The sequence below is a fragment of the Hippopotamus amphibius genome, chromosome X (genome assembly GCF_030028045.1).
Source record: "Hippopotamus amphibius kiboko isolate mHipAmp2 chromosome X, mHipAmp2.hap2, whole genome shotgun sequence".
Classification (NCBI taxonomy): domain Eukaryota; kingdom Metazoa; phylum Chordata; class Mammalia; order Artiodactyla; family Hippopotamidae; genus Hippopotamus; species Hippopotamus amphibius.
Window position 1 is genome coordinate 27,649,498 of NC_080203.1, and position 18,856 is coordinate 27,668,353.

General features: G+C 39.8%; 1 protein-coding gene across 4 annotated transcripts in view; it reads left to right on the forward strand.

The window, feature by feature from the left end:
* The window catches only part of TENM1 (teneurin transmembrane protein 1), a 538,104-nt gene extending 519,730 nt beyond the window's left edge, over positions 1-18,374 (forward strand). For all 4 annotated transcript variants that reach the window (XM_057718000.1, XM_057718002.1, XM_057718001.1 and 1 more), the window contains 5 exons: positions 5,434-5,730; positions 11,381-11,768; positions 12,653-13,873; positions 14,459-14,601; positions 16,684-18,374. In XM_057718000.1, the coding sequence (XP_057573983.1) occupies positions 5,434-5,730; positions 11,381-11,768; positions 12,653-13,873; positions 14,459-14,601; positions 16,684-17,442 (2,808 nt within the window). In that variant the 3' untranslated portion in view covers positions 17,443-18,374. The remainder of the gene's footprint in view (positions 1-5,433; positions 5,731-11,380; positions 11,769-12,652; positions 13,874-14,458; positions 14,602-16,683) is intronic.
* Positions 18,375-18,856: the final 482 nt, after the last annotated feature.

Sequence of the window (18,856 nt, forward strand, 5' to 3'; positions counted from 1 at the left end):
TGATTTCTGCTGGCAACACAACCCATGGCTCCGCAGGGCATACGCTTTGCTCTTTCCTTTCTGGTCCAAGTGTGAACAAAAAAGCAAGCACTTCTTACTTCTCTTCAGCAAAGCTGAAAAAAGCCTAAGGAAAACCAAAGAATAAAGTAAAGCATAAATACTTCTTTCCCTATTAAAAAAATTACCAAGTCCAACTTTCTTACCCCAACATACAACTCATCAGTTGCCAAACTCAAATGTCTTGCTCAGTGTCCAAAGAGACCCTTTTTAACTTGGGGTATTCTCAGATGTCTACCTTTTCTTTGCCCCTCTCTTTTCCAGGGCAAGGATTGGTATAGGTCATTTGGAGGAAGAGCCGAAATTAGGATTGATGGCCCACACTTAGGTCAAGGGCTGTTATTGTCTTTCAGGCAAATGAGTTTGTATGAAGGTGTTGCTTTGCCATCCTTGCTCATGACCTCAGCAGTCAGAGGCGGTCAACCTAGGTCTGCTTCCTGCCATAGAGACAGGAGGCGTATAAGCACTCAAGAAGGAGGGTTGAGGGACTTCCCTGGTGGCGCAGTGGTTAAGACGCCACACTCCCAATGCAGGGGTCCGGGTTCATTCCCTGGTCAGGAAACTAGATCCCACATGCCTCAACTAAGAGTTCACATGACACAACTAAGGAGCCTGCTTGCCTCAACTAAGGAGCCGGCGAGCCACAACTAAGACCTGGTGCAACCAAATAAATAAACAAATATTTTAAAAAAAAAGAAGAAGAAGAAGGGTCACGGAGCTCACCTAGAAAAGCATTCTTCCTCTCAGCCTTCTCACATGTGGGTTCCACAGGAGACACAGGGTGGGGGGGCTGTGGCATCTTCAATTCCTTCATCCCCTTTCACCTCCTAGCAGAATTTTGCATGACCTTCCAAATCTGAATTTAAAACTAGCGTTTCAGCAGCATCTGAATATCAGAGTGCATTATCCAGAAACAGAGAAGCATGGTGGCAGAAGTCTTGACAGGCAGAGTTTTCCTCTGCTCGCCTTGTAGTGAATTTGTAACAGTGGTCCCTGCTTGTGTAGCTATAATGACTTTATTAAGAGATGTGTTCTTGAGTAGTAAAGTTAATCTATCAGACAAATAAAACCACAAATTTAGTTGAACTAGAAATCACTTATTACTTTGGCTCTTTAACTATCATTATAACATAAATTGTAACAGTTACAACCGTCTCTGGGAGTACATGGATATTTTACAGCTATTGTAAATGAACAGTATTACAGTTAGAGATATGTGGCTATAAAACCACAGGAAAGGTAGTTGAAGAAAGAACACCTGGTTTTGTATAGGTTTCCAAGCCCTGTGTATCAAAAGACAGGAAATATGCACTTCTCCATCACCTTTTAGGTGATAACAGCAGTTTACTGTGTATTTATGCACTACAACAGGGCACACATTGGCTGCAGATGGTTAAAGAGTCATGTTTCCCAATCTATGGCTCTATTCCTTGAATGGAACCTACCCCTGCAACTAACAAGACTTCGTCTCAAATAATTGGAGTATCTAATCACTAGTCTTCTGGAATTCATGGCATGGAACATTTGCTGTCCTTTTTTTTTTTTCGCAGAAGCTCAAAATTAAGGGCAAATATCATTAGCCCCAGCTGGCTGATGAATAAACTAAAACCAAAAGACATCGAAAATAGCAGACAATTCGTAGAAGACGTATATGTGGTGAATAGACGTTTAAAAGGGTTCAACCTCATTAGTAACCAAATAAATGCAAATTTAAACCATAGTAACAGCATTTTTCCCACTCTCATATTGAGAAAAGCTTACTAACAGTGACAATACTCAATGCTGGTAAGGATGGAATGAGATGAACTCTTCCACTGCTAGTTAATAAGAGCATGAATCTGTAAACCTTTGTGCACAAAAAAGTAATATCTCAAGTTGCATCAGGAGTCTTTAATATGTTATCATTTGACCCAGTAATTTCACTTATAGGGTTTTGTATTAAGGAAATATTTATTTACAAAAATGTTCGACAAAACATGAAAGATAAAAGAAAAATGGAAAGCAAAAACTCTAATTTCCCACAATAGGAGAAAGGATAAATAAATGTTTATCTTGTAAAAGATATTATGTAACCACTAAAATCCACATTTTAAGAATGTTTAATAACATGAGGAATGCTCAAGATAAAACATAAAACATTAGCTGAAAAAGCAGGACATAAAATTTTAAGTACAGTTCTAGTTGTATTCTTTAAGTGTATGGGCATAGATTATGCAAAAAGAAGTGGGCATGAGATGCTGCAAAGTATTAGCAGTGATTCACATTGGAGGATGGGATTACAGGTAATTATTTTCTTTGTCTATTTCTATATTTTCCAATTTTTCTGCAGTGAAAAGATATCACTTTTATAAGGGGAGGGGGAGTAGTTAAGGAGGTTATTTTAAAAAGCAAAGTGCACAAAATTACTGAGCAAAGGAAAACCAGAGTCTGAAATGAGAATGTGGGCTTTGCAGTCATCGAGGCCATGAAGATAAAAACTCTGGATCTCTTTTAGATGTGGAATTAAAAAAAAGGTCACAGATACAGAGAACAGATTTGGTGGTTGCCAGAGGCAGGGAGTGAAGGGTGGGCGAAATGGATGAAGGGGGTCAAAAGGTATAAAGTTCCAGTTAAAAGATTAAGAAGTCCTGGGAATGTAACATACAGCATGGTGACTGTTGTTAATAACATTGTATTGTATATTTGACAGTTGCTAAGAGAATAAATCTTAAAAGTTTTCATCACAAGAAAAAAAATTGTAACTACATGTGGTGATGGATGTTAACTAGATTTTTGTGATGATTATTTCACAATATATACAAATATTGAATCATGCTGTACACCTGAAACTAATATAATATAGTGTCAGTTATATCTCAATTTTTCAAAGAGCAAAAATTTTTTTTAAATCTCTCTGAGCCAGGATTATGAAATTGGACTCGACCCCTAAAGGTTTCATGTTTGGGTTTCAGATCCCACTTAAGATTTTGCTTAAAATGTTTATTTATGTACTTATGGGCATTTTTCTGGGGACACAGTGTATAGCTTTCAGATATTTAAAGGAATCCTTGACCACAGAAATTTTAAATGAACATAGTTTAGTTGAATAGCTAGTGAATCAGTTTAGTCTGACTGTTATTAATGCAGTCAAATCCTAATGTTGGTTTTTTCCTTTACCTCATTAACCAGATATTTAACATCTGTTCAGGATCGTGTTGACAGTTCCTACAGATATAAATCAAATACACCAAGCTACAGTCACCTTGGAATCTGACACATAAGCCCATTCAGAAGCCTAACTAAAATGAGAAAAGTAATCATATCTAAAAATAACAATTACTAATATTATTTTTACACATCAGCAGGTACCTGTGTATGTAATCTCATTTAATTCTTAGCACAGGTGTGTGGTGTAGAGTGGTAAATATCACTCCCGTTTCATAGATAAGAAAACTAAGGCCCGAATGGAAGAAATGACTGGTGCACAGACAAGCAGCTAATTCAGTCTGCTGACTCCCGGGCCACTGTTATTTACACTTCTCAAAGTTTCTCCTTTTTTATTTGAAGGGGAGAATAATTTGCCACCCCAAAATATGCCTCTTTGGCATAAAGATTATTTTAGCTAATGGAGAAGGCAATGACTTAAATCTGCATAACAACCATACCCTGTTTACTGTGCTTTGCCTGGTAACCTCCCATAACTGTTTTCCTCCCCCTTTTGTCTTTAGCTGGAGATGGTACGTAAGGTGGTGGCCTAGGCCATTTCGGAGAGTTACTCAGTTTTCCTGGGTCTCCCCATGTGTACAGGAGGTATACATGTTATTAAAGTTCTGTTTGTTTTTCTCCTTTTAATTTTTTATTGGGGGGGTGGGGCAGCAGGAGTCTCAGCCAAGAACCTAGAAGGGTAGAGGCAAAATGATTTTTCCTCCCCTATGCATTCTTGCCTTGGTTCCTTCCAGATATGCTTGGACCCCCTTCACCCACATTAAAAGTCTTTTCCTTGAAAACTGGGTGAAGAAGACATGGCAACTCTGTATCATTTTTGCAACCTTTTTTTTTTAATAGCTGCAGCAATTTACATATTTTCTTTTATTTTTTTGGCCATGCCACGAGGCTTGTGGGATCTTAGTTTCCTGACCAGGGATTGAACCCAGGCCCTGGGCAATGAGCGCTCAAAGTCCTAACCACTGCCAGGGAATTCCCCACTTTTGCAACTTCTTGTGAGTCAGACTAGTTCCACATAAAAAGTTATAATAAAGCAAAACAAACAACTCACTAAAATGAAAACTGAACTGAACTAAACTAAAATAAATGAAATAAATTTTAAAAGCCCTCCCCTTGGCCTTCCACCCACCTCCTTCAGAGCCCCTGTCTTCTAGAGCCTTCTTCAGCTCTGTGTTGTCATCAGCTTGCCGGAGCAGTTACTGGTGGGAGTACCAAAAGTTGGCACTACTAGTTGAAGAGTAGAACAGATCATGTCAGTTGTCCAGTTGCTTTGAAAACCCAGTAAAAGTGGCCTTTTTGCCAATTTAAAAACTCTTTAACTAAGTCATTTAGTTGTTTGGTTATCTTGTGTAGACCTGGCTGAATTTCCTCAGAGGCGGGATTTCTCTAGCACAACTTCAGGGCTCAAAGGTACATGGCAGAGATGCTGGCATGTAATCAAGGAAGCCTAAGATCAAAACCAAGCCGAGCTACTAATTGTTTCTAAACTTGGTACCCAGATCAAATTCTGCGCTCTAACCTCATTGAGTGGTGCCACCCTGGCAAATACTGGGGGACCTACCAACACCTTCCACATTTACCTGCTGGCCTCCATGAAAATATTGCTGGGTGGGCTTCCACCTCTAGGGAACAATCTGAGTTGTTCTGTGTTCCCCTGTGATAGATGTGAAGTAAGAAAATTCCATGCCCAGAGGAACGAGGAAGCCAAAGAAGGGAATCTCTGTATAAAGTAGAGAGGGCTCTCTATATTAGTTTTTTCTGATTTCTAATTATATAAATAATTCACCATTCTATGTTCTAGTCACTTCATTGGTCAAAGAGGGGGTGAGGAAGTCCATTCCTTAGTAGGCATCTGACTCACGTAAAATAAGATTGCATAATCACTGAAAATTGTATCAGCACACTTGAGGCTTGAGTTGAGAAAAAACAATCAACAGCCATATGTTGAGGCTCTAGTGTATACCAGTAGTTAAGACATAGCCCCAGCCTTCCAAGACTGTAGAGTCCGCTGGGAGAATAAAGACAAGTGTCACCCGAGGAGAGGTCATGCAGATTCAAAGGCAAGAGAGACCCCATTGCTGGAAAAACAGAAAAAGCTTTGCAGTTGTAAATGCACTTGATGAGGGGAACTAAGGCAGTGCTTCAAATGTATTTCCTATCTCTTTTTTATAGGCCCATAACAGAAACCTCCTCTCCATAGATTTTGATCATATGACTCGCACAGGAAAGATCTATGACGACCATCGGAAGTTCACCCTTCGAATTCTTTATGACCAGACTGGACGACCTGTTCTGTGGTCTCCCGTAAGCAGATATAATGAAGTGAACATCACATATTCACCTTCCGGATTGGTGACGTTTATTCAAAGAGGGATGTGGAATGAAAAGATGGAATATGACCAGAGTGGAAAAATAATTTCAAGAACTTGGGCTGATGGGAAAATTTGGAGCTATACCTACTTAGAAAAGGTAAGTACGTAGGGGAAATAAACTAGTTCTGAGTTTCTGAACGAGAATATTGAAAGGGGCACTGATTACCCGCCTTGCTGAGGACCTGCAGGAGAAAAGTCTGTGTTCTGGCTGTTCTGCTCTATAGAAGTAAAAACAACAACAAATTATACCTATAAGGGTAGGCTGTTTTTCAGCTGAAAACTTTCCCCAACCCCACACTCTGCCAGGTACTCTTTCAAACTGAAGTCAGGATAATGGCTTAGCTTTCTCGTCATTTGAGCATATTTGTTCATGCTCTTGAAAGTGTATCTTTATTATTATGAAAGCTCACACTGCAGTAAAATAGGTAGAAAATTATAAAATTGTGTGTTAATGTACCTCAGCTCTGGAAAAGAGCCTCTTACACAGAGGATAAGGAATTCTAATTTTGTTAGGATAGTCAGTGACGATTTAGTGGCATACATTTCAGGACCAATTTTCCCAAGTAATGGGTCTGAGGAAATGGTAGCAGTGGGGTCTCGGTGATAATAGTCCTTTGTACACAATGAATCTCCAGTAGCATCTGTAATGGGAGCTGGTGGCCTCTGTCTGCTCAGAATGGGCCAGGATTTTAATCTCACCTCCTGGATCCCTTTGTCAAACATCAGCCCCACACAGCAAAATGGTTTCTAGCCAGATCAGTAGCAGAAGACAATAAGAGAAATTGATCTCTATCTGCCATCTCAATTTCTGATGTCCTAAGATACTCTCTTTTTTCCCAAATCCATCCATTCAACTCAATTTATCAGTTCTGAATTAACTTCTGGGAAAATTGAAAAATGCTTTCCCTTGAGGATTCAAGGGTAGTCAGTACAAAGTAACCCCTAGAAGTTCCTAGAAAAGTCATGGGCGCTCGTAGCTCACAGGGCAAAATTTCACTATTTGCACGAAATGATGCTAAGCCTTTCTGATATACCCCTGAAAGTTTTTTAAAAAGTGCCAGTGGTTGCGTGTTATTATAAAACTATTGTACTATTTCCCAGAGTCCGTCTCTGGGGAATTTGTTTTATCTCCTAGGCATTTCTAACTTGGCAAATTCCCCAGAGACTTTGGAGCCAGGGTAAAGGAGGAAGTCCTCTGCTGTATCCACCCCCTTTTCTTTTCTGCTGAAGAAATTGGTGAAATCTCTAATCTGTACTCTACACTGGGAACATCTGAATCTTATAGAGTGGATCTTTTCTCTTTTGAATTATGGTAACAAGAATGATTGGCAAAATCATATGACTAATGTCCACAAAGTGCTAAATTTGTTACAAAATTAACTGAATCCAAGTATTTGGTGTATGTTCACCGAGGCAAGGCATGTAATGATACCTTCATATGAAAAAAAGATGCCACTGATTACTAGCAGAATATAGGCTGATTAGTTTTTCTTGGAATGCAGATGGGTTTGCGCTGATCCTACCACAGGTCTACGTGTGACCAGTGAATGAGCCAGCATGCCTTAGGAGTATTACAGTTTTGAGGGAATTCCCTGCCAGTCCCGTGGTTAGGACTCAGCGCTTTCACTAGAAAAAAAAAGGAGTATGTGCAACTTTGAACTCGGAGCCCCAACCTCATTAATGCCACAGTCTGGCCACTGAGCTAAATGCCTATAGACGGTTGCTTCTAGGTGTCATAAAACTTTCCCTTTAGGCTATCTATACAATGACAAAAGAGCCTGTTGAAACTTAAATTTCAGTCCTGCATTTAGTTATTTAGTGTCTTCTCTGACACCAATGAAGCAATTTTATTGTTCCCCTTTTCTGGATCTAACTGATTATTTCATCACACTTATTTCAGCAAAGAATCATGTGAAGCAAACTTTCCATAAGTTCATTTTGCTGCAGAAACTAACTTGGCAATAATTCTTTAAAAACAAAACAAAGAGAGCTCCCTGAGACTGTCAGTGTCTGCGGTGGACAGAAATAAAACCTATTGACACAGAATAATGTATGGAGAAAAGCCCCAGTGACTTCCAAAGACTAGTTTACTGACCAGTGAGACAGCCAAATCACTTGTGCCTTTTAGTTGACTTTTCTTGATTTCTTGATTTTACATTTAATTTGTTCTCTAGTTACAAGGTAGCCCCTGACTTAAGCAATGCTATTATGCAAAACTCAGAACCTACAAAACGCAAAATTATGGAATGGTTCTTTACTTTCCAAAAATCATTTATCACAAGATTGATTTTATTAACATTATTATTACCCGTGATGATAATTAATTCGCTGAATAGAAGCAGCGATTAAATGAAGTAGCTTAATACAAAGCACCCAGCACATCTAGTCATTCAATAAAAGTTAGTTTTTTTCCATTTAAATCATGCATTCTAGTATTTATTTAAGTTGGAGAACTTACTGCTAGTTGAAGGTAAATTAAAACAGGAAAGAACAGAAGGAAGGAAATCAAAACACCTTTGAAATTGTGATTCTAGAAAGAAAAGGTAAAGAATATTTAATTTACCAAAATCCAATTTACATGTAACTTTTCTAGTGAGGTGATAAGATTCTGTGTCTCCCCGTGCTCACGTCCTCTCTTTAACATGGCCTTCGCTGGAACAGTCTTTCACTGTGTCTCAGGCAGAGCAAGACAAAGAGGCTGGCTCTAGTAGTATATTTTGAAGTAAGAATTCTCAAACTTTAAAAACATAAGCCTCTTTTTATACCTCAGAATACTTCTGGCAGTACCTCTGTAAATTCGCCTGCCAGCCCTGTACCATGATATATTAAGAAGCACACAGCAGATATTTCACCTTAATGTGCAGAAATTTTGTAAAAATTGTTTGACTTCCTCTAGAGTAAGTAAAAATTACTCATATCATTTTCGTGCACAATGGTTTGTAGCCATTAGGAGAAAAATAATTATTTGGGTAATAGCTGCGGTTGCTTAAATGATCTCTTCTCTATTAAAAAAATCAATTATTGTTTCTTAAATTTTCTCTTTGTGGTCATTAATTCTCTATCTTGATTTATGAGTCTTGCCTGAGTTAATTATATTTTGAAGACTTGTGGGGCTAAAATTGTGTATTACAGTAAATGTAAATCTCTCTGTTTCCTAAAATCATTCTTAAGAACATTTTTAAATGCATTGAAATATATTTTATAATCATTTAATAACGTGCTTTAGTCTGATACATTTACACAAAATTGCCTCTTTGGGGCTGAAATTCTCAAAGGCTGCCTAGAGGGAGCGAATGCAGCCTTTGGCTTGTGCTTCCAGGTGGCCCCACACTGCCATCTGGTGGTCATTTGAATGCTTTAATTTTTCAAATTTCTGCCGTCTCTCATTTCTAGTCCTGTTCAAATGGGTATACAGACGTGATTGTTCTTGTTTTCTTCTTTACAATGATCTCACAGTCAATTTTTTAAAAAAGAAAGTCTCCCACTTTATTATTTGGACTAATAAGAAACGGCCTTTTACCCTATAGCTGCACTGTGGGCATTGCAGGGACTCATAAGTATTGTTTTTGAACAAACTGATAATAATGCCCACCCAAAGTGAAAAAGCAGCCAAGTGGCAGCTAAATGCTATTCTGGCAACACAACGGTTACACTCATGAGATTTCTAATCAAGTCATCCACATTCTTGCCATTGGCAGGAAGCTTTAAAACAGACCAGGGAGCTCTCGAGATAGCGCAGCATCAGCACCACCTAGGAACAGGGTCAGGCAGTGGCTTACTGCAGCACGGAGGATGAGAGCAGGGAGAGAACACAACGGCGATGTGCTATAAATGTTTGGCAAGGCTGGTACAGCAACTGGAAAAGGCCTGGCCCAGGCAGGCTGGTACTAGGTAATGTGTGGGAGCCGTATGGTGATTGTCCCTGGCCCGCATCACAGGTGACAGATGTCATTTGTTCATGGCAAATTGACACAAGGGAGTGGAAAGGAGCTGAGTAATCTGGATTTCAGCATAGAGGTGATGCAAAGGCATTTCCCACCAATTTCCTCCCAGGTTCTGTTGAGTTCTGCCTTGGTCAAGGACTCGGTGGTCCCCTTGTGTTCTTGTGCCCCCGCAGGAGTTCCAAGTCTCCAGCCTTCTGTTCAGCAGAGTTTCTAGAGCTGCAGGGTGTCCATAGGTGATGAGGTGATAGGGTTTCCACACACAGCTCTGTATCCCCAGGCAGAGTACTTGGTGGAAAAGAAAGAAAGGAAATAAGTGCTGACTTTGACTTCACGGCACTGACATGCGATTCCAAATCAGTTCTCAGAAGGGCAGGGAGGACATGCAGTTTCAAGAAGCATGTTGAATATTAGAATATAATTTCATATTTAGAAGATTTAAATGTACATTATAGATGTTTACATAATTCATATTCATAAATATTTAATTTCTATTTAGAAAGTAAAAAGATACCTATTGTTTTCATAACAGAAACTTTAGAAAATAAAGCTCAACTAAATCTGTTTGCTTGATAAGCCAATTCTAAAGAAAGGAGGGGTAAAATCTTCCTTAGGGAGTGATATCAGAATTTCCAGGGGTGGGCAATTTTTATTTTTATTAAAAGATGAAATTTAAATGGTTTTCAATTAGAAATAGGGTTTGAGTTCTCCCTAAAACAGTGTTCCTTTTATGTCTATATTTAAAATTAAAATCAGATAAATCAATATCAAGGAAACACCCATAACATGCAAGGCGTTATACCTCAACAAATAACCGTTTCTGAAATACAGATCAGTTTGGGGGAGAGGGCTTGCATAACCAGAGAATTCTTCGCTTTTAATGGTATGTTTCCCTAATATAGTTTAAAACATGAATTGCAGAGCAATACAGTAGTCCCCCCTTACCCACAGGGGATACGTTCCAAGGCCCCCAGTGGATGCCTGAAACTGTGGATAGTATGGAACCCTATATATACTATGTTATTTCCTGTACTATCGGGCGGGCAGCACATGCAGCGTGGACATACTGAACAAAGGGATGATCCGTATCCTGGGGAGGACAGCGTGAGATTTCATCACACTACTCAGCAATAGTAACCTTTCTGGAATACCGACTGGATTGCCCTGTCCTTCGATTTGCTTTCATTGGCTCCCTTGTCAACAGGTTAAAGTCCAGGCTCCTTAGCATGGCTTAGAAAGCCCAGCGTGATCTAGACCCAGCCTACCTGCCTGGCCTCCTCTCTTTGCCATTCACCCACCCCTTCCAACACACCCATGCTCTGGCCACACAAAATTCCCCTCATTCCCTGAAAAAGCCCTGTTCTCTTTCTTATCCAGACCCTCACAATGCTATGCCCCATGTTAGGAATACTCTCCCCCTCCCGCCCCACCCACCTCCCTGCCTTCATCTGGCCAACCCCTAGTCACCCTTTAGGTCTCAACTCAGATGTCACAGTCTCCAGGATGCCTTTCTTGACCTCTTAAGTCTGGGTTAGCTGCTCTTCCTCTGCCTCCCATAAGCACCCTGTACTTCCTGTCATAACACATTTCACACTGTATTGTGATTGTTTGGTTGTCTTTCTCTTCCATCAAACTGTAACTTTAGGATACACATTATTGCCAACTGCTGTATCCGCTAGGGTCCACCACAGTGCCTGGTACACAGTAAGTGCTCAAAAATTTGTGCTGAATGGATGATGTGTATTTTCTTTAACCTCCTCAACTCCGGTGGTACTGTTATGCTGTCGTGCTTTTGTCTCGTTTCAGTCTGTGATGCTTCTCTTACATAGCCAGCGGCGTTATATCTTTGAATATGATCAATCGGATTGTCTGCTCTCAGTCACCATGCCTAGTATGGTGCGCCACAGCTTGCAAACCATGCTTTCAGTGGGCTACTACCGGAACATCTACACCCCACCAGACAGTAGCACTTCTTTTATCCAAGACTATAGTCGAGATGGCCGACTACTACAGACTCTGCATCTGGGGACAGGACGCAGAGTTTTATACAAGTACACCAAGCAAGCAAGGCTGTCCGAGATTCTCTATGATACCACCCAGGTCACATTAACGTATGAAGAGTCTTCTGGAGTGATTAAGACAATACACCTGATGCATGATGGCTTCATTTGCACAATCAGATACAGGCAAACAGGTTTGTTGTGAAAGGGTGGTGATGTATACAACCACATCAGTCTTATGAAATTTTTGCTGGCCACAGTCTTAGATAGAAGTATTAACCTATAGACATTCAAGTCAACCAAATTTCTCTTGCATTATCAAATTAACTTCCATTGAAAATGAAAAACAAAAAACAAAAGAAAACAAAAAAAATGAAAATGAAATACACATTGTAGGCAGCATGAAAGCTGATTCCTTAAAAACATGAAGTACATTTCTCTTTCTCAGCTCTCAAGGAAGTTGAGTTCTAGGTACCTAGTCTAACTGTGTACCTGTCCCTACTCACCACCAAATCTTCCCAAAGATGCAGCTGCAAGATACGAGACTCACCGAAACTAGTTTAAGCCCTGTGTAACCTCTATGAGCCTCAGTTAATGGCAACATGTCTTCAAAAGTCACAACTTTTGATTCTCTTTCATCCTTTGGGTTTGTAACATGTCCAAATCCAGTTACTTAAATGCTGGTCTTGGTCAAAACCTGACCCTCTGACTTTGTAGCACAGGTTAAATGAACTGAAAGTATTTTTGTCAGTAATTATTTTAAAAAGCATGTTTATAATATCAGTTTCATCACCTCAACTACTGGATGGATCATTACTTCTGAAGTTCCTATAGTTATATTATTCCATAACTATAATATACAGTATTTAAATTTTTTTTTCATGTTTGGTGATGACAACTATGAGGATATATATCTATGAGATGAGCTGCCCAGGCATTAGATATCAGAGGTCAATCTCTAATATTTTATTTTGAATGTAAAAGCATCAATACTAAAGAAAAGAACACTAGAACTTTCTGATTGTTCAGTATTGACCATCTAGCTTTGTTCTTATTATTTTTATCTTGATCCCTTCAGGACCTCTCATTGGGCGCCAGATTTTCAGATTCAGTGAAGAAGGCCTTGTGAATGCTCGGTTTGACTACAGCTACAACAACTTCCGCGTCACCAGCATGCAAGCTGTGATAAATGAAACCCCTTTGCCCATAGATCTGTACCGATATGTCGATGTCTCTGGTAGAACAGAGCAGTTTGGGAAATTCAGTGTAATTAATTACGATTTAAATCAGGTCATAACTACTACAGTGATGAAGCACACCAAGATCTTCAGCGCCAATGGACAAGTCATTGAAGTCCAGTATGAAATCCTAAAGGCAATTGCCTACTGGATGACTATTCAATACGATAATATGGGCCGAATGGTAATATGTGATATCAGAGTTGGAGTAGATGCCAATATAACAAGATATTTCTATGAATATGATGCTGATGGGCAACTTCAAGCTGTTTCTGTAAATGATAAAACCCAGTGGCGTTACAGTTATGATCTGAACGGCAACATCAACCTCTTAAGCCACGGGAACAGTGCTCGTCTTACTCCTCTCCGATATGACCTCCGGGATCGCATCACCAGACTAGGAGAAATTCAGTATAAAATGGATGAAGATGGCTTCCTGAGGCAGAGGGGAAATGACATATTCGAATATAATTCTAATGGTCTACTGCAGAAAGCCTACAATAAGGCTTCTGGCTGGACTGTGCAGTATTACTACGACGGGCTTGGGCGACGTGTCGCCAGTAAGTCCAGCCTAGGACAGCACCTCCAGTTCTTTTATGCGGACCTTGCCAACCCCATAAGAGTTACTCATTTGTACAACCACACGAGCTCAGAGATTACATCCCTATACTATGATCTCCAAGGTCACCTTATTGCCATGGAGCTAAGCAGTGGTGAAGAATATTATGTAGCCTGTGATAACACAGGCACCCCGCTAGCCGTGTTCAGCAGTCGAGGTCAGGTGATAAAAGAGATTCTGTACACGCCTTATGGAGATATCTATCATGACACTTACCCTGACTTTCAGGTCATCATTGGTTTTCATGGAGGACTCTATGATTTCCTTACGAAATTAGTGCACCTGGGGCAAAGGGATTATGATGTTGTTGCTGGTAGATGGACGACGCCCAATCACCACATATGGAAACAGTTGAACCTCCTTCCTAAACCATTCAACCTCTACTCCTTTGAAAATAACTACCCAGTTGGCACAATTCAAGATGTTGCAAAGTATACCACAGGTATTTAAACGGTGTACCACTTTATGCTAAAGTAAAGAGAAAATTCCATGGTGTTTATCGCATAATCTCAATGTCTTTGTAAATATGCTTCCTCTTCCTGCCAGCTAGCCCACAAGTTATTGTACAGTCACTCTCTTCCTTAGTCTTCTAGAGTGAGCAGAACTGTGTATGTTGGGGTAAAACATGATGCTTTTGCATCCCAGTACGTTCTCTCGTTCCTTTGAAGCTTTCTGTTTGTAGTTTTCACTCTTAAAAGCTTCTACAAATTATTTCATAGAAGAAAAATTAGGATTCTTTTGCATCTAATCAATCGAATATCATAGTCTGTGTGGCCTTATTACCACTACCACATTAAGAATTTCAACACAGTAAACTGAGCCGATCTCTGTGATTATCCATGAATCAGAAGGCTTCCTTGGGGAAAAGAGCATATGTTTTAGAGTGGGTGACATAAGGGGGAGTTTATCCCTCACTTACCATTGGCTAAACATCTCGAAGGCAGGAGAAGCATCTTTCAATCTTTCCACAAAGGTTGTAACGTATGGGCTTTAAAATGTTTTTTCTTTTAAATTTTGTGTCTCACAGACATTGGAAGTTGGTTGGAGTTATTTGGCTTCCAATTACACAATGTACTGCCTGGATTTCCCAAACCAGAATTAGAAAATTTGGAATTAAGTTATGAGCTTCTACAGCTCCAGACAAAAACTCAAGAGTGGGATCCTGGAAAGGTTAGTAAATCTTTTATCATCTCTATTTAGCTGAAAAAACAGAAGAGCATCCAACACCATGCAATGGTATTAACATATTTTGCTTACTTATGTTTGAGTCTTCTTGAATATTCACTTAAATGTCCATGATTAATGAGGAGGTAGAAAAAAGCTTCCATGAGGAAAGGATCGGGGAATTGGAGCTTTGGGAAAAGAAAAGACTAACATGTGACTTGATGCCTGGTGTGGAAGAGAAAAGTGGAACTGAACTTTAACAATTCTCAAATGGGCTACCAAGGGCAATTATGGAGGGGGACTTCCCTGGCAGTCCAGTTGTTAAGACTTCGCCTTCCAATGCAGGGAGTGTGGGCTCCATCCCTGGTCAGCGAGCCAAGATCCCACATGCCTCGTGGTCAAAAGACCAAAACATAAAACAGAAGCAATGTTGTAACAAATTCAATAAAGACTTTCAAAATGGTCCACATCAAAAAAAAACTTTTTTATAAAAAGGGCAATTATGGATTCTATATAGAGAAAATTGTTCACTCAGACACCTAAAAACATCAGAACTAGAACTGCAAAATAATTCAGGGTATAGTGCATTAAGATCATGGGAATAACAAATTAAATTTTTCTGGTAAATGGGACTTCCCTGATGGTCTGGTGGTTAAGACTCCGAGCTTCCGTTGCAGGGGGCACAGGTTCAATCCCTGGTCGGGAAACCAGGATCCCACATGCCACACGACACAGCCGAAAAAAAAATTATTCTGATAAAGAAAAAGTGTATAAGGGCAATGAAGCAAAATAATAAACATTACAGAGAGAGAAAGTCTTTGGAAAAATAGGAATACCAAAACATTTAAGGTTCAACAGATAATTCCATCACTTAATGAGGTGCAAATGAAAACAAGAAGGAACTTTATCTTTCAGTTGAAAGAGAGAGGGATATCTGTGTTTGCAAAAAAAAAAAAATGGCTTTAACAAAATAAAACTGAAATTTGGGTGGGAGGGCTTGGAATTCAAGTATAAAAAGTTATAGGGACTTCCTAGGTGGCGCAGTGATTAAAAATCTGCCTGCCAGTGCAGGGAACACGGGTTTGAGCCCTGCTCTGGGAAGATTCCACATGCCACGGAGCAACTGAGCCCATGCACCACAACTATTGAGCCTGTGCTCTAGAGCCCGTGAGCTACAACTATTGAACCCATGCCCCTAGAGGCCGTGCTCCGCAACAAGAGAAGCCACTGCAATGAGGAGCCCTCGCACCACAATGAAGAGTAGTCCCCTCCTGCAGCAACTAGAGAAACCCCGTGTGCAGCAACAAAGACCCAAAGCAGCCAATAAAGAAAATAAAGAAATAAATAAATAAATAATTTTTTTTAAAAAATTATAAAGGAAAGGAAATTCTAAATAGGTACTATAGGCTTATCCCTTTTTGTAAATACATATAACATGTAAATGCTTTTTGTAATTAAAAGTTCTAAACAAAGTTTAGCAAAATGTTCAAAATTTCTGATGCTTTGTAATGGATACAAAGGAGGTTCATTATTCTCATTAGTATGTTTGAAATCTGCCATAGTAAAAAGGTTTTTTTTTTAATCCACGTAAAAAGATCCATGAACTTGCTGATTTGCCCTTGTTATTATTAATGTCATAAGCTATGTAAAAGCAAGAATGGTGCCTTATACCATCTCTTTATACCTCACTGTGGCTAATGTATTACTGTACATGCAGTAATAAACAGCTAGTCCGTGTCCGTTGAATTGATAAAATATCTTTGTGTGGGGGGGAGCTAGACCCAGTTAAGTGCCTTCTAGCTCTTGAGATTCTGTGGTATCAAGCTGGAATGTATTTGCTTATGCTAAACTCTTAATTCACAAAGATAGCAAGAAATATATGCCAGGTGATCAAATCAGCTGTTAGTCTTTTCTTTCCCAAAGATCTGGTGAAGAGATTCCAAATTTGGCTTGTTTTTTAAATCACAAACCAGCAAATTCAAGAGAGATGGAAGCAACCTGGCAAGCCTTTGCTTTCTACCATCACCAAGCGTATAACAGGTGTCTAATCCTGTCCTGCATTTGCTCCGTGCCTTTCTTCTTTCCTAGACCATCTTGGGTATTCAGTGTGAGCTCCAGAAACAGCTCAGGAATTTCATTTCCTTGGACCAACTTCCTATGACTCCCCGATATAACGATGGACGGTGCCTTGAAGGAGGGAAGCAACCAAGGTTTGCGGCTGTTCCTTCTGTTTTCGGCAAAGGTATAAAATTCGCCATCAAGGATGGCATAGTAACAGCCGATATTATAGGAGTAGCCAATGAAGATAGCAGGCGGCTGGCTGCCATTCTCAATAATGCTCACTACCTGGAAAACCTACATTTTACCATAGAGGGGAGGGACACGCACTACTTCATTAAGCTTGGGTCTCTGGAGGAAGACCTGGTGCTCATCGGTAACACGGGAGGGAGGCGCATCCTGGAGAATGGTGTCAATGTCACTGTGTCCCAGATGACTTCCGTGTTGAATGGGAGGACTAGACGGTTTGCAGATATCCAGCTCCAGCACGGGGCTCTGTGCTTCAATATCCGCTATGGGACAACTGTCGAAGAGGAAAAGAATCATGTGTTGGAGATCGCCAGACAGCGCGCCGTGGCCCAGGCCTGGACTAAGGAACAAAAAAGGCTGCAAGAAGGGGAAGATGGCATCCGGGCATGGACAGAGGGGGAAAAGCAGCAGCTGCTGAGCACTGGGAGAGTGCAAGGTTATGATGGGTATTTTGTTTTGTCTGTTGAGCAGTATTTAGAACTTTCTGACAGTGCCAACAATATTCACTTTATGAGACAGAGCGAAATAGGCAGGAGGTAACAAAAAAAATCTCTGCCTTTGCGTCACCAAAGACTGCCTGTTTTTAAAACATAAAATGGTTTATTGTATTGGTTTTCTAGATCAGAACTCTGTATATGTAAATATGGAGGAAAAACATCCAACTGCCTTTCAATGTGACAGAAGATGGTATTTTAATATTGTTTGTTTAAACTCTTTAAGAAATGACAGAGATTTTTAGTTCTTGTGTGGCAGTATTCAGAGTAACACAAGTAGAACTGAAACAACTAAAAAAAAAGTTTTCAGCAAGCACCACTTTCAATTCGTTGAGCCATGCAGATGTTCAACTATAAAGAAAGAACCCAAGGTTCTCTATCTCTATTGTGACATGAGGTTTCATATTCAGCTGTTGGCAGAACTTGCAGGCTATTTGAAAGGTGGTGCAATCGTATCTGAACCTTGCATTTCGAAAGACTGCCAGCTCTTTCACATGTTCCAGATCTGTTATAAGAAACCTCGAAAGAAGTGTAAAATGTCCTCGGCCACCATCTCCTAGAGTCAGGACCTGTTTGCCCTTCCTCCCTGATGATTCCTCCTTGCTTGTTGAAATAAATGCCATGTTGTTGTGCTGTGTTTTGGTGTGTGGTGGCTGGGTTCTGTCTACCACACTTCCCTGTGGGTGTGGTCACCAAACCCAATTGCCACTATTTCCTTGTGTGTACATGATACCAAGGCAGCTGGCCAATGTAACTCCTCCCACCCAACCTGTTTTGACTACACTTTGTACTCAATTGTCCAGCTGTATTGGCGTCATGTAAACATAGCTTTTATTAACCTGGGTAGGAATTTCTCATTTATATATAGGGTGTGTTTTGGTCATAGTTTCACATTCGTGATTCAGTATTTATACACTAATCCAATGGTTTTGTGCACATGAAAGGTGATTTACTACAAAGTGTGATTCTGGTACAAAAGAAAGAACAAAAAGGCTTTCACAGGCATACATGCCTGGGATGCCAATACATTACACTCACTACTACTGCAGAAATTCATAAGAGCCAAAACCTTAAAAAAAAAAAAATAGACGTAGTACTAAGGTGAAAGGAAAGTACCAAAGGGAAGACCAAACTAAACATCATGGAAGTTGCTGCCACATTGTTTCACCCCACTTAGATTTATCTTTCAAATGTACAGTTCTGTATTGAACATCTCCCAGCCATAGTCAGGAAATTTAAGTGAGCCCTTTCCAACCTAAAACATTTCAACTAATTATAGAGAGGCAGACTATTTTTTACTAAGAGAATTTATATGGTTAGTCATTTTAGTTCTCAGTCTTTGCCCATCTATTTTTGATTTAATCATCTCTCCTGCCTAGGAAAATAGGTATTTTCCAGGAAGAGTTATTTTGTTCTGCAATCATTTAAATTTTAGAGAAAGATCAGGATTAGTGTTAATA